The sequence below is a fragment of the Trichosurus vulpecula genome, chromosome 3, assembly GCF_011100635.1.
Source record: "Trichosurus vulpecula isolate mTriVul1 chromosome 3, mTriVul1.pri, whole genome shotgun sequence".
In the NCBI taxonomy this organism is placed as follows: Eukaryota; Metazoa; Chordata; class Mammalia; order Diprotodontia; family Phalangeridae; genus Trichosurus; species Trichosurus vulpecula.
This window is the reverse complement of record NC_050575.1, coordinates 240,808,167-240,824,289: the sequence shown is the minus strand read 5'-3', so window position 1 is coordinate 240,824,289 and position 16,123 is coordinate 240,808,167. Positions and strand designations below refer to the sequence as shown.

The window sequence follows — 16,123 nt, the reverse complement described above, 5'->3', positions numbered from 1 at the left end:
CTCCAGTTATTCTCTATAGAGCTACTAATACAATTTTCCTAAAGCATAGGACTGATAATACCACCTTTCTTCTAAAAAAATCTATGGGGTAAAATACAGATTCCTTAGCTTAGCATTCAGGGTTTCCCACTATTTAGCTCTAACCTGCTCTTCAAGCTATACTTCATTCCATCATTCTTTCTCCACCCTGTTCCAGCCAGACTTGATGGTTAGCTGTTCGCTAGTAACTTCTATTCAATGCCTTGAATTCATGAAGGTCATATGTTGCCCATGCCTGTAGTACACTCCCCTCTCATCTTGGCCTATTGAAAGGCTTCTCTTCATGGATCACCTCCTCCATGAAGCTTTCCTTCATCAATCTAAGATGATGTGTTCTTTCTCTCCTGAATTTTTCCTAGAGCACTCTGCCTGGCTTTTTTATTTGATCATATTGCATTTCTGCTGGTAATGTCTCAAACTTATTTCTGAAAAAGTCATGCCCACCACATCAATTGCAAGCTCCTTCAGGACAAGGACTGTGCCATTTGTAATGTTTTCATCCCCTAGCACAGTGCTGGGTATGTGGTAGGAGCATAATAAATGTTGGTTGAATTGAATTTCATATGAGAATATGTTTAATAATAAACAATTATACCACTGTAATGGCAACCACACTGGCATACCCAGGATGGCTGGTAGTGCAGGTTCTTTTATCTGCTTTACTAAGGAAAGATAGCTGTTTCAGGGGTCAACAACCTTTCTTTTTTTAATCATATAAAATACAAACACAGGAAATACAGATAAGAGAAATAAAGACTAACAGATAGGGCTCTGCTGCCTGAATCAAAGCTTTACATCCACCACTGAATCGAGAGAGCCTTTACCTCTGAGGAGTCGGGGAGCTCTGAACATATCATATGGCCACTCAGAGTCTCAACCAGGGAGTCACAACATCTTTCTCATAAGGAACCTCACCCCCCAAGCAAAATCTCACCTCTCAGAATATATACTCTTTAGGCTTTGTGCCCGATTAGAAATTAACAAAAGGTATGTAAGCCTTCCTACAAGCAAGCAAGCTTCCCTTAATGGGTTCCACATGAGGCCTATTGATGGGTGGAGGAGATTTTATTCACTATTAACCTTACAACCACTCACTGATTTAATCTTAGGTGAGGCCAGTTTTCAGCACAAAACTGTCAGCTTTGAAAATTCCAAAGTAAACCCTTGAATTGCTCATAATCCCAGACGGGTCACAAGGCTCCTCATCTCAACTGATTTGTTGACCCACATCAAGGAAAGAGGTTGTTTTTTAAAAAAATTAATTGGGAGTCAAACTCACACCAGGAACTTGAATGACACATACAGTACAGAAACTAGCCACCTACACTATGCATTTTGGTCAAATAACTTTAAATATACTGCACTGGGAAGCAGTAGGAAGGTTACATGATTGGGAGTCAGAACACCTGGATTTGAATCCTGGCTCCTTATTACTGGTATGACCTTGCAAGTCATTTTCTCTCCATGGGCTTTAGTACCTCATCTCTAAAATAAGGGACTTGAACTAGCTAGATGACCTCTAAGACTCCTTCTAAGCTTGAAATGTATGATCCTACTATTGTATTGGTTTGAATGTTGGGTAGCCTTTCTTCCTAAATCTGGTATGTATAAAACCTGAATGTGGCCTTTATTTGGGACTCTGTCTCTTCTGTATAGCTAGGTCATGATTAGTGTGAATAATGAGTTTTCTACCATGGTTACATGTATTTGAATCAGCATCATTTGAAGTTAAAAATTTGTAACATAGTAGTTTCAGCCAAATGGAACTATACAGTGAGAATTCAAATAATACAATCCATTCAGAGACATTATTCATTTACCCTAAATGGGACAGATTATATATGATTTTTTCTTTTCAAGAGTCCTCACTTCAGGGGTATAGCCTACATTTGGGATGTCCTCTATTTTTGCTAGTAGAGTCTTGGAGAAACCAGATGTAATTTCCACTAAGGTGCTAGAGTAGGATTTTAATGGAACCATATCTTTACATAATGGAAGGGGCATCTGTCTTGAGAGTCTTTTAACATTTTACCTACTTTGGAATGGTGGGATTTTTATTCTTAAGAGGCAAATCAGACAAATAGTGGATAGAGAAGCTGGCCTCAGAGGAAAATCTAGGTTCAGCTCTTGATTGGCTTTGTGACCTTAGGCAAGTGACATTGCATCATAATGCCCCAGGAATCTCTCAAATTCTTAAGTGGCAGAGCAAGTGCTGATCTGTGTTGGCAAAGGGAATTTCCTTTCTGGGAGTTCCTTATATCAGTGAAATCGCAGGTCTGATTGAAGAAACTGCATGACACTTTACCAAATATTTTCCTCACATCAGCCTTATAAATTGGCTTATAGAAATATATTTATCTCCACTTTACAAATAAGGGAACTAAGATCTAGAGAGAGAAGGGGACTTTTCTGTTTCTAAGAACAAGGGGTCACCACTGGACAGCTGCAGGTTCCATTGGTCAGTCAGTCAATACACATTTACTAAGCAACCTACTGTGTGCCAGGCACTGTGCTAAGTGTCGAGATACCACTGGTATCCATAAAATGTCAAGAGGAAAGCCTCTAGCACATTGTTGGTTTAATGCCTTCCGAAGGATTTTGGGGAGGACATGGACAAGAGTTGGGATGGGTTGTGAACAGCATTATTGAAGGGGGTGCCTGAATAAAGATGACCAGAGATTGTATCAAAGTCTAACAACAGAGCCAGCACTTGAATCTAGGCTTCCTGACATGAAAGCCAGTACTCTTTCTCCTCCCCCACAGTTCTGCCTTTATGACTCTATCTTGCAATACCAGCATCCTTGGATCACTTCTTAGCTTTCTGCCTCAAACTGGCCGGTGAGGCCAAGCCCGAGGGTTCCTTGCTTTAGCCTGTATCTCATGTAATTTAGAACAAATAGGCACTGACTCCCCATTCTCACCCCGTGATGGGTTTTCATGTCTTTCAGGCTCTGCTGAGTTAAGCAGTTCCTGTAAAGTCTCTCTGTGGAATTGTGGGCTGCAGATTGCTTGGCCTTGATTGGTGTGTTTGAAATATAGTGGAAGCATTAGTGGGTTTGCTGGAGCCTTTTCCTATGGCTATTTTTTCTGTCAAGTTTCTTAATGGTCATTCTATCAAAGAAAGAAAAATATCTGTCATTTTCCATCTGATTGTGGCAATGGATGGATGATTTTAGGTTGGTCAGCCTATTTGTAGTATAGTCAGTGTGTGTGGGTGATTGGCTTATATATTTATTTAGCTCAGCTGTGCTCAGGAAGGGCCTTCTCTGGGGTGGAAAGTACATTTAGAAAGTGTGAAATGCCACTGTAGGCACAGTATCCAGGGTTGGTTTCTCCACGGGAGATCCTGTCCTCATGTTGGCCTACATTATTTTATGTTATCTACTTTAGGCTAGGTAATATTTTTGCAATAAAATCTCTTTAAGGCAGCCTGGTGCTGTGCGTCTCCTGATGGTTAGTCCTCTGGCAGTCTGATTTCCAGCCAGGTGGTCGGGGCCCTTGCCAGCCTGCCTGACAAGCTCAGATATGTCTTGTCAACTGCTGATTGCCTTGACTGACTAGCTGATTGCTGACTACGTCTTCTCCTGTCATAGGATAGTGGTGTGCAAATGCTATCCTTACAGGATTAGTTGAGGTTGTAGAATTAAGTCAAATGGTCCTTTCTCTATGTACTCTTCTCCCCTCCTTTCTCACTCCTTTGCTAGAATATGAGCTTCTTATGAGCAGAGACTGTCTTTTACCTTTCTTTGTATCTATGATTTTTATCCCAGCAGGCACTTGGTAAATGCCAGTTAACTCCTAGAGAAAACTTATCTTGCTCTTTTCAGTTGCTCTACATTGAGCTTGCCACCTCCCTTCACTTACTTGTGTGGCAGAGCACCCGGATTTGGAGTCTGAAGCCTCCACCAAATCCTGGCTCTAATATTTATTATCTGTGTGATCTTGGGCCAGCCACTTAACTTCTCTGGGGCTGAGTTTCCTTATTTGTAAAATAAGGGGGCTGGACTTAATGGGCTTTAAGGTTCCTTCCAGCTCTAAATTTATGACTATGACATATTTCTCCAAGTGATGATGTGGTATAGTGAACTGACCCTTAGGTTGGGATTTAAACAGTGTAGGTAGGTGCTAATCTCAGCTTTGCTAATACCTACAAAACTTGTGTCCAGATACAATCTCCTCCCTGATTTTTAGAGTCTGTAAAAAAAAACACCAAAAAACAAATGAAAATAATTGGCCTGCCTATTGCTGTGAGGATTAGATAATATATATGTACACACACACGTACACGTACATGACATGACATGCCATCACTCTTTGTCTAGTTCCTCATGTTTAGGTGAGGGTATTGCACTCTCACCTCTGCCCCTTATCCATCGCATGTAGCTTCCTTCAGGACTTGGCCCAGGTGCTACTTCTGACATGAGGCCTTTCCTAAGTTCTTAGTACTCTCTCCATCTCTTGAAATGATATTTACTTTTCTGTGTTAATGTTCCTTGTCCCTATAGAGCAGGGACTATTTAATTTTTGCTTTGTACCCTGCCTGCTCAGCATGATGCACTGCATATAGCAGGTGCTTAATAATTACTTATCACATTGAATTGATCAGATAAGCATAAAGTTTTGGTGAGGAAACAGTTGGATTTTAAGCTCACATAACTTTGGTAGAAAAGTAACTATCAAGGATGGAAGCATTTGGGAGCACTCACTTTCCACATTATCTCAAAACATTTTGTACGATGTAAATAATACTACTTTATATACTTGGTATATGTATGTGCATACTAATGTGTGTATATATGTACACACAAATATATATATATATATTCATATGGCAAGTATACACACAAATGTGATTGTCTCTTTCCAGAATAGGTTGTGAGAGGTATATTTATAAATATATACATATGCATCTTTCATATGTATATATACACATACATCTTTTAAATATCTATATGTCTATATACGTATATGCATATATGTCTGACATGCTATACTTCCAAGAGACAATCACACTTGTATGTATAGCTTGTCAGATGCACTTGCATCTTAGAGATATGATGTACATATATATGTAAATAATATATATGATACATCATGTATAATATGCATGGTATGTCTCATACATTATGTCATACATTACACATATATAAAATATGCATATGCATATCCTACATTGTAAGATATTATACACACACATATACATCTGACAGACTATACTACAAAGGGACAACCCACATTTAACTATGGTAAATCCATAGGGAAGATTATAAATGTCAGTCACTGGGAATCAAATTCAACCTCAAGGTAAAGTGAATAAAATTATTTCTGACATATGAATATGCTTAATGCATGCTAAAAGCATAGCACAGGGTTCAGTATAGTACAAATCTTAGACTACTGAGCATATTCTAGAATTGATTAAGGTTATATGGAAATAGATCATATAGATGGCATTCATATAGTTATTACATATTTGTATATGTATCAAGTCCCTACCTCCCTTACTGGATTATAAACCACATGAGCATAGGAGTCAGTCATATCTTAATTATTTTGGTAGATTCTTTTGTCCATATCAGAGTGTTTTACACATAGTGGGTACTTAGTAAATGATCATTGAGAGAAGGCATGAATAAAAAGTTAAGACCTCTAGCCTTACAAAGCTTACACTCCAAAGGAGATAATATAGATGTCGACATAAATTGAGATGACTTTTTGTGACCAAACACTATGATTAAGAGATTAAGGCACATTTAATATTCAAGGGAAAAAAGGACAAAAGAATTACTCTTCTAGTTGGGTATCATGTGGCAGAAAGTGTTTCATATGTAATATACAAGTATTATTGAAATGCCTTGATTATCTAAGCATTAAAACGAAGGGGTTGGGTTGGATTCTTTCTGAGGTCCATTATAGAAAAATCTATAATTTTATAATCTGGTATAGTATAATTTTTTTTCATTTCAGAAAAGTTTATAGCTAAATTTTCAGTGCTTATGGACATAAGAGCCTTATATATAATATAGGATGATCATCTTCGCATCTCTCCCAGGTGTAGAATGTGTTTGTGGGACTTTGATGAGGGAAAATGAGAGAACTTTAGAATTGGAAGAGATCTTGAGATAGACTTGTCCCTGTCTTTAGGCCAGATGATACCTAAATTATTAAAAAGTTTTTATTAAATAAGATTTGGAGCTGGGAAGGATCCCAGAGACTATTTAGTCCAGTTCCCTTATTTTATAAATGAGAAAGCCTCTGGTCATAAGAATCCATCCTATTTGGACAAATCTCTAGAAAGACGGTTTCATTGACTGCCTCAGCAACTTTCTCAGACTCTCTATCAGTTTCTGTAAGTAGTGATGTCTTATTTCCATCCTAAAGCCTTTACGCCACAGTTAAGCCCCTTTTGTCTCACTGCCCTCAATGGAGCTTCCTGCAAAGATTGAGGAAGATGGTCAAGCATATTTGCTTTCCATGTTGTTATGTCCTCTTCTCCTCGTCTGATGGTATCTTTGACCATCAGACGAGGAGAAGAGGACATAACAACATAACAACCATTGAAACACCAGCACCACTGAGGATCCCCCCCGCCACTATTTAATTATAATTATGTCTGTCAAGTTAGTGTTCCAGGGAAGAGCTTTTGTGAACACTTTTATAAAAGATATGTTTAAGATATTCTGAACTTCCATTTGACACATTCTTTGTGTTTTAGAAGGTATGCTGAATTTGAAAAGATTCAACGAAGAAAGAGAAAAGTAAGTATTATTAAAAAAAATTCTTCGAAGTACTTATCACTGTCTTCATTGTAATCATCATTGTCATTATCTCAAATCTATCTGGCTTCTTCAGGAGAATCACTAAACATTTTGGTTAAACAATCGGACAATAATAAACCTTTTGCTGTTAACTTCATTTGAGACTCAGAGCAAGTTACTAGCTTATTCATTCTAAGACTCTGTAGGCTGAGATGTACTCTATGTTCATCCTTATCCCTCAAAATGGGCTCCCATCATTGTAGTTTTCCTAGTTCCATCTAATATGACCTTGAGGAATACTGCCTGGTTGGAGAGGAATAGATTTTCATGATCAAGGCTGTGCTATTTAAAGGGTTATCTATAATAGAGTGAGAAACATGCTATAGTCAACTAAATCATACTTTAAGATCTCAAAGACCCATGATTTCCTTGTGTGGGTACTCCTTCTTCTGATGAGATTGCAACCTCTTTAGTGGCTTAACATATGTATGTGGTTTTATGAGTTGCTCTGGCCAAAATAATTCTTCAGTTAATGAACCTCCCTACAATTATCTAGGCTATTCTTTGCACAGCCGATGTATAGCCATAGCCACACACACACTTAAAGCTTTTCTAGCACATTAGCACCTTCCAGAGTTTGTGCTTACTCCAAAGCCTTTGAGGGTCCAGGATCACCCTTGCACCAAGAGATGGCAACAGAAGGAGACATTAATAGAATTTAAATTACACTATAGATATTTTATGAAGAGGAAGAATGTTCTGGAAATATAAAATATGGAAGTGTGCATGATCATATTCTAAGATCTAGCTCAGGCACCATCTCCTACATGAAGCTGATTGTCAGAGTGTTAGGCTAAACTTATACATTATGGATATTTGAGCTCTAGGTTAGTCGGAAGGCCAATCGTTTATACTTTGGTATATAGCTTAACAAATCCTGGCTGCTGGGTCTCCATGGTACTTAAAAGTTTCATTGTGGTGGCTAGTATTTTTCCTACAATCTTATCTGAATCTACAGAAGAGCATCCCACTCGAAGTCCACAGAACCAGCTGTGGCCATTCACAGAACCACAGACTTTCAGAGGTGATAAGGGCCTCAGATTTCATCTAATTTAACCCCATACCTGAAAAGGAATCCCTTTGATAACATCTTTAATAAGTAGTCATCTGTCTGTGTGAAGACCTCCAGTGATGGAAAATCCATTTCTCCTGAAGAAGACCATTTCACTTTTAGACAGCTCTAGTCATTATCAAGTTTTTCCAAATATTGAGCTTAAAGCAGCCTCTCTAATTTGGGAAACAGCAATAATCATGATAGCTAATATTGTATGTTAGAATTTTTATGTTGCATGTTAGAGTTTTATGTACATACAGATGAGCAAACCGAGGCTGAGAAGATGTTATGTGACTTGCCAATGGTCACAAAGATACCAAATGTCTAAGATGACGGAAAATCCATTACTATTCCCCATAAGTTCAAGGGACCTTAGAGATCATCTAGTTTAATCCTCTAAGGTCATAGATTAGAAAACTGAGAGGTAAGCCAACGAAGGTAACAATGACTTGTTTAAAGTTATATTGCTAGTAATTGGCAGGACTCATAATTTGAACTAGGATATCCTGATTTCAAATTCACTCTTTTTTTCATCAAACTCTGTTTCTTTTACCCTTTACTCCCAGCTTTATCTTTGCAAGGCTGTGACCCCATGCAAAACCATAGAGGCTAACCTAGGAGACTTTTGGGAAGGCCAGATGCCACCATGACTAATCTCTTAGATTTGGACTCTGCTCCCTAGATGGAGAGGAGAAGGAAATGGATGGAGTTGGGAGAGGGTTCCCGCTGGCTATACTTACGGCTCGGGAAACATCTAATTCAGATATCCCTCCTTCTTTGAAACTTTCCAGAAACTCCTTCTTGAGCCTTTTGTAGACCTAGACTCTCAGTGTCGTTAATTTGACTTTTGGTTCAGGGTTTAGAACCACTACCACATGGCAACTTGCTCCCATTACCACCCTTCTATTTTTAATTTTCTCTTTCCTGAATAATTCATTTGCTTCCGAGATCCAAAGCAAACATATCAAACTACACTATACTCAAGATAGCTGCTGCCAATTTTTCAAGTGTCTTTGCAGGATATTTCACACCTAATCTGATGAAAAATGAAAAAAATATCATATAGATCAAGGGTTCTTAATCTTTTTTGAGTCAAGGACTACATTGGTTGTTTGATGATACTTATAGACTGCTTCTCAGAATTCTAAGTTTCATTTAGAGGTTAGTGAAAATAAAGATCTAGTTTTTTCCCATCCAAGTTTACAGATCTCCCAAAATTTCTCTGGTGATCCTTTGGGGCTCCGTGGATCACAGGTTAAAAATCTCTGCTCTTGGGAATAGAGAGGGTTGTGGTTCTAAGCCAAGGTGACCTCTGAATGGGCTCCTCTTTCAGGGAAGTCTTGTGTGTGCAAAAAAAAGGTATCTGGGAAGAAGTATAAGCTGAGGTTTCTATGACTTCCTGTCTTGAAGATTATTTATGAAAATGTAGACATTTGGGGATTCTGAATTACGGCAATATATATATATATATATATATAGATACAGATACAGATATATATATATATATATAGATACAGATATATATATATAGATACAGATATATATAGATACAGATACAGATATATATATATATAGATACAGATACAGATATATATATATATATATATAGGTATAGATACAGATACAGATATATATATATATATGTATATATATATATATATAAAGGTTGTTTTCAGTTCCCATGCAAAGTCCAGATGAAAATATTTGGTTGAAACCAAGTTTGGCCTTTCTTTTGCAAAAATCACAAATGTAACATTTACTAAGTCTAGATGGCCTTTTTATACCTTGTTTGCTTTTAGCATTATACAGATTTTATGGGAAGACATAGCCCAATGCAGTCCTGTTGTAGTATGAATCTTTCATCATCACCAAGCATTCTTTTATGAATAAAACAATAAGATACCCCTGAGGGCTAATGCTTGGATGCACTTGAACTGGATCAAATTTCCCCTGCAAGTGAATGATGATGCCTTTTCCTCATAACTATTTTTGCTGCTGTCATGGTAACTAAGTGAATAGAATTGGAAGGAGATGATCAGCAATCAGATTTCTGAAGTGTAAGACTGGGAAAGAGCTTAAGACGTACAGCTAATCCAAGGTAGAATTGGATGAAGAAGAGAAAAAATGAGGAATTAGGCACCTTGTGGAGAAAATGAAATGTAAGAAATGTAAGAAGACTTGTAAGAGCCAGTGCACCATAATACATAGGTAACTATCCTTTGAGACAAGATAAGACCTGAGTCACTTGATTTTTCAGTATCCCAGGCAACTCTAAGACTACATGTTTCAGAATAGTTGCCAACGTACATTGGTAGAAAAACAAAACAAAACAAAAACTCTGAATAGATGATCTCAATTGAATTCAACAAATTCTTCTTAGGTGCCTATGACGTACCAAAGTAGTTTGTGCATTGTGTTAGGTGCTGGGGGATACAAAGACAAAAATAAAAGTTTCTCTATCCTCCAAGAGTTTACAGTCTATTAGGAGAAATAAGATGTACACAGAGAAGTAAATACCAAGTAATTTGGGGGGTGGGTTTGGGGGAGAGCACTAACAACCAGGGGAATGAGAAAATGCCTTGTGCTTTATAGCTTGTACTCGCACTGAGCTAACATAGCATAAGTGAATAATGTGCTGGACCCTGGGTCAGGAAAACCTGAGTTCAAATGTGACCTCAGACACTTACTAGTGTGACCCTGGGTAGTCACTCATCCTCTGTCTGTATCAGTTTCCTCAGCTGTAAAATGGGGATATAATAGCACCTACCTCATAGGCTGTCGTTAGGATCAGATGAGACAATATTTGTAAAGCACTTAACGTAGTGCCTGGCACATAGCAAGTGCTTAATAAATGCTTCTTCCCTTCCTCTTTCCCTTCCCCCACACCATAAGCCTGGTTGCCAGAGGATTATTTACTTTGATATTTTCAAAGATAAAACTTCTCTATGAGATCACACATGTAGAGATGGAATGGACTTTAGAGGTCATCTAGTCTAACTTCATTTTTTAAAGTAAGAATATTAAGGCCTGGAGAAAGTAAGGCTTGCCTGACGTCATACGCATTGTGTGTGGCAAGATTTGGACTAGAGTCCCCTGACCTCAAATCCATTGTGCTTTCCACTGTACTATTCTGTGATGTTGTCAGTGTGGCTCCTCCCTCTACCATTTCAGAGCATAACTTCATACCTTGGTAGAGAATATTCATGAGTTGTTATGACAAACAGTCATAATATTGGCTGAATCATGAAATCATATATACATGGCAACATCTAATGTAGGTGTTACCTCAGTCTAAGTGAGTACATGGAAAGGCCTTAGTCTAAAGGGGCCAGGATCTCCCATTGCATCCTTGGTCATCCCCAGGCATCCTGATGAATATCTGGTCACTGGACCCAGATGGCTCTGGAGGAGAAAGTGAGGCTGGTGACTTTGCACAGCCCTCCCTCACTCAAATCAAAGTCAACTGCAAGTCATGCCATCATTTCCCTGATGTCATGGTCCTCGTCAAAAATGAAGGACAAACACAACAATGATGGTGGTTGAGTCTCTGTTGAAGAGACAGCTAGATACATTACTTACTGAAATTCAGAATGCTGCCAGAGAAAGATGGGTAATATAGCCTTTTACTAATGAAGTAGTTGACATCAGGCAATCCTTCTAAGTCAAAGCTATCAAAGTCATACTTAAAGAAGGACTTAATAGGTGAAACATATTTTAAGAATGAATTTGAATGAAGAAACTAGACTATAAGAATAAGAATGCCTCACTGTTGAAAAAAATTGTTTTTAATTCTTTCAAAGTATAGGTATCATTTTCTGTGACTGGATTAGGGTAGGTGGGGCTTTTCTAGAAGAGGTGATAAGGTAGGTCAGCAGTCATTTATCATTTTTTCTAGCCCACCTCCACAACTGAGCTTGACTTAATACTACATGTCCCAAAAATAGTGGGAGCTGTAATGGTTGCTATTCTGACCGTGAATGAGTGAGACTGAGGGGGAGGGTGGAGTTCAACCAGGATTGGACACTGATGGAACTTGGTCTGAGGCTAGGACATTCTAGCTTAGACTTGGAGGGGAAGTTGGAATTGAGGCATTCATAGTGGCAGGGGAGCAAGTAGCTGGGGTCATAGTGCTCTTATGAAGTATGCTTTAGGAGTTAGGCTAATACCTGGAGTCTTAGTTATTCTTGGAAGGATTGCAGAGGTATAAACCCCCTCAGCTAAGAACCTTGCCTCATATTTTACAGAAAAAAATTGAAGTCATTTTCTATGAGACCGCTCTTTTCCCCACTTCCTCATCTCATATCTCTCAGACGTCTTTTGCCGCTATCTCTTCTTACTCTATCTCACATGAAATGGCCTTACTCCTTACCAAGGCTAATGCCTGTGCTTGCTCAAATGATCCAATTCCTCCCCTTCTCTTCTAATAGATTTCCCTTTCTGCCACTCTCAGGCATTCATTTGCAATCTCTTCCTGCCTACTGGCTCATTCCCTACTGCTTACAGACATGTGCGTATCTCTCCCATCATGAAAAAAAAATCATCATTTGATCTTCCCATCCTCGCTAACTGTTGTTTCATCTCTGTTCTGTCCTTTGTGGTCATTAACTCCTTGAAAAGGTCATTTACACTCGGGGCCTATGCTTTGTGTCCTCTGACTCTCTTCTTAACCCCTTACAATCCAGCTTCTGATGTTATCATTCCACTAAAACTGCCCACTCCAAAGTTACCAATGATTTCTTAGTAGCCAAACCCAATGTCCTTTTCTCAATCTGCTTTCTTTTTGATCTCTCTGCAGTTTTTGACATTGTTGATAGCTCTCTCTATGAGTCTCTCTTTTCTCTAGGTTTTTGGGACACTACTCTCTCCTGGTTCTCCTTCTACCTGTCTGATAACTCCTGCTCAGTCTCCTTTGGTGGATCTTCATTCAGATTTCTTCTAACTGTAGATATTCCACAGGGTTCTGTCTTGGTCACTCCTCTCTTCTCCCTCTCTACTATTTCAGTGAGTGAACTCATCAGCTCCCACAGATTTAATATCTCCATGCTGAAGATTCTCAAGACTACCTACCCTGCCTCTGCTGATCTCTAGTTTGCACCTGCAACTGCCTTTTAGACATCTTGAACTGGTTGTCCAGTAGGCAACTTAAACTCAACATATTGAAAATGCAACCCATTATCTTTCCCCCTAAACCCTTCCTGCTGTTTACCTTCCCTTCTAGTTCCTCCTGGCTTGTAACCTAGGAGTCATCCTGGACTCCTTATTATCTCTCACCCTTCCTGTATCCAATCTGTTGCCAAGGCCTGTCAATTTATCTTTTGCAACATTTCTCAAATTTGCCCTCTTCTCTCCTTTGACATGGCCACCATGCTAGTGCAGGCTCTCATCACATCATGCCTAAATTATTGCAACATTTTGCTGGTGGTTCTGCCTGCCTTAAGTCTCTCCTCACTCTAATTCATCTTCCATTCAGCCAAAATAAAGTGAATTTCTTAAAACACAGATCTGGCCATGTTATCCTCCTACTCAATAAACTCCAGTGGTTCCCTGTTGTTTCCAGGATCAAATACAAAATCCTCTTTGTTTTTTCAGTGCCTGTCATTGTCTAACCCCCTCCTACCTTCTCTGTCTTCTTACACCTTACTCCCTACGACACACTCTTTGATCCAGTGATACTGACATCCTGGCTGTTCTATAAACGAGATATTCCATCTCTAGGAATTTTTTTCTGGCTGTCCCTTATGCCTTGTATGGTCTTCCTCTTCATAGCCACCACTGGATTCCTGGTTTCCTTTAAATACCACACCAGTGCATATGCACACATACACTTAAAAGTGTATGTGAAAAAAACAGAACCATGCTTTAATAATGGAGTATACAATGTAAAAAGTTCAGGGTAAAACAAATACTTTGCAATTGACATTTTCAGGCTAATAATTCCAAGGCTGAAGCAGTACTTCACAATAAGAGTTCCTTGTCATCTTCAGGCAGCATAAAGATGCAATGCCTGAGTTCAAGTGTTAGCAAGCTTCCACTTTAATAAATATTCAGATCCTGCACTGGAATCTCACAAATCCCTCTGGAATCAACAGATCCACTTGGGAGAAAAGCGAAATGCCTTTTGCCTGCAGCTCATGTCATTTTATACATGAGGATGGATTGATTCCATGATAGGTTGTTACTATTCTTCAATTAGACAAATGATCTAATTCAGTCCAAATTATCTTGGGAAACTGATTTTCATGTGCCTGAGAAAGATAATCCATTACAATAGCATTAAACTATAACAAGATTGATTGAAATAGGCTCAGGATAGAAATTAATAATATGTCTTAGAGTGCTACAAAGAACAAAACACAGCATTCCTTGGATTTATTTTCTGTAAATGGTAGGTTTTAAATAGAGAGTGGGAGGTTAATACAATGCAGTTAAAAGACCACAACAAAATAACAAATTTTCTGCCTTTGTAAGTAGAACTTACACTTAATTTCCCAGGCAGTTATAAACACAGATGCCGAGAGGGGAATGAGGAATAGGATGGAATAGTGGAAAGAGAGGAGTCAGACTTGGAATCATAGGATGAGGTTCAAGTCCTGGCTTTGCTACTTACTAATTGGGTGACTCTGGCCAAGTTATTTAACTTCTCTGGGCTTCAGTTTCTTCCTGTGTAAATTAAGGGGGTTGGATTAGAGAACCTCTAAGCCTTAGAGTCTAAGATCTCTTCCAGCTTTAACATTCTTTGATTTAAGGTAGAGGTGTCAAACTAAGGAGACAACTACCTGAACCAGATTAAAATGCAATTGGTAAATGTTTAACAAAGTAGATAAAAATACAGCATAACATAGATACTGTTAATTTGTGGTTTTCTAAGTCAATATGCAGCCAACAGAGATCAATTCCTATTTGAGTATGATGCTACTGTTTTAAGGTCCCTTTCAGCCCTGACACTCTATGTTCTAAGGCCTCTTCTGACAGTCATATTCTATATTCTATAATATCAATCTTAAAGAATTTGTAAACAGAGGTACAGAGACAAATGAGGGACAGCATGGTGTAGTGAATAAAGACAGGTAGCCTTGGAGTCTGGGAGACATATATTTAACTTCTGCATCTGACACATACTACTTATGTGACTATGGGAAAGTAACTTATCTCAGGCAACTTTCTAATAGTATAAAATACAGGCTAGTTCCTAGTTTGCATCATTGGAAGGAATTGTCATACTTAGAGTTCTCAACATGAAAAAAACCATGGTCCTCCCAACACATTCTAAAGCATCGACTTTCTCTGTAATTCTATTTGATTCACTAATATAAAATTTCACTTCATTTGGATTAAAATTTTCCCCTTTCCTGTTCTACTTGTTACTTACTAAGCACCATAGAAAATTCAATACCTGTGTCCTGCTTAACTCAAGTTTGAACAGGGTCTCTGGGGGTGAGAAAGAAGTGCAACTTTGCATGAATCTTTTCTGAGACAAAATAGGACAAAAGGGAAGTTAGCCACATTTTTATTTAAATAGGAAATGAAAGCTACATGCTTTGGAATTTAAAGTCAAATGATATCTACCTGGATTCCCAGCTTCTTTATCTGAACTAAATAAGTATGATTTAGGGAATAGCAAGGAAATAAAATCAGTAAATTATGTCCCCAGAAGGAAAATGGAAAAACATACTCTTTCCCTCCTCAAATTTCATAGAGTACTTTGTGTCAATCTCTCCTTTGCTTTCACTATACCCTGCCTTTTATGGCACGCACACACACACACACACACACACGTGTGTGTGTGTGTGTGTGTGTGTGTGTGTGTGTGTGTATGTATTTGTGCACACATGGTTTCACTCCTTACACAAGGTAAGCTCTCTGTGAATTGAGACTGTCTCATTTTCATCTTTGTATCCCAGGGCACAGCACAGTGCTTTGCTTTAGGGCTTAATAAACATTTGGTGAACTGACTTGGCTTGAACTGTGATATTTTTTAGACCCTGAGAGATTTTGGAATATGAAAGAATCAGTATCTTTTCCCTGGCAAAGTTATGTAAGTTAATGATTCCAAAGGTGAATATATTTCTGCCTGTGCATTTCTCCCATCAAGGTAGTTTTATAACTTTTCTTTCTCTATTTTGTCTATTTCAGGTATCAAATCCACAGTACATATCAGCTGATGGTACCAGGGATCATGTATGTAGAGTGCTTCTAGGTTGAGGAATTAACA

General features: G+C 38.4%; 1 protein-coding gene across 3 annotated transcripts in view; it reads left to right on the top strand.

Moving 5' to 3' along the window:
* The window catches only part of DCDC2C (doublecortin domain containing 2C), a 196,257-nt gene that overhangs the window by 64,997 nt on the left and 115,137 nt on the right, over positions 1-16,123 (top strand). For all 3 annotated transcript variants that reach the window (XM_036752674.1, XM_036752673.1, XM_036752672.1), the window contains exon 6: positions 6,755-6,797. In XM_036752674.1, the coding sequence (XP_036608569.1) occupies positions 6,755-6,797 (43 nt within the window). The remainder of the gene's footprint in view (positions 1-6,754; positions 6,798-16,123) is intronic.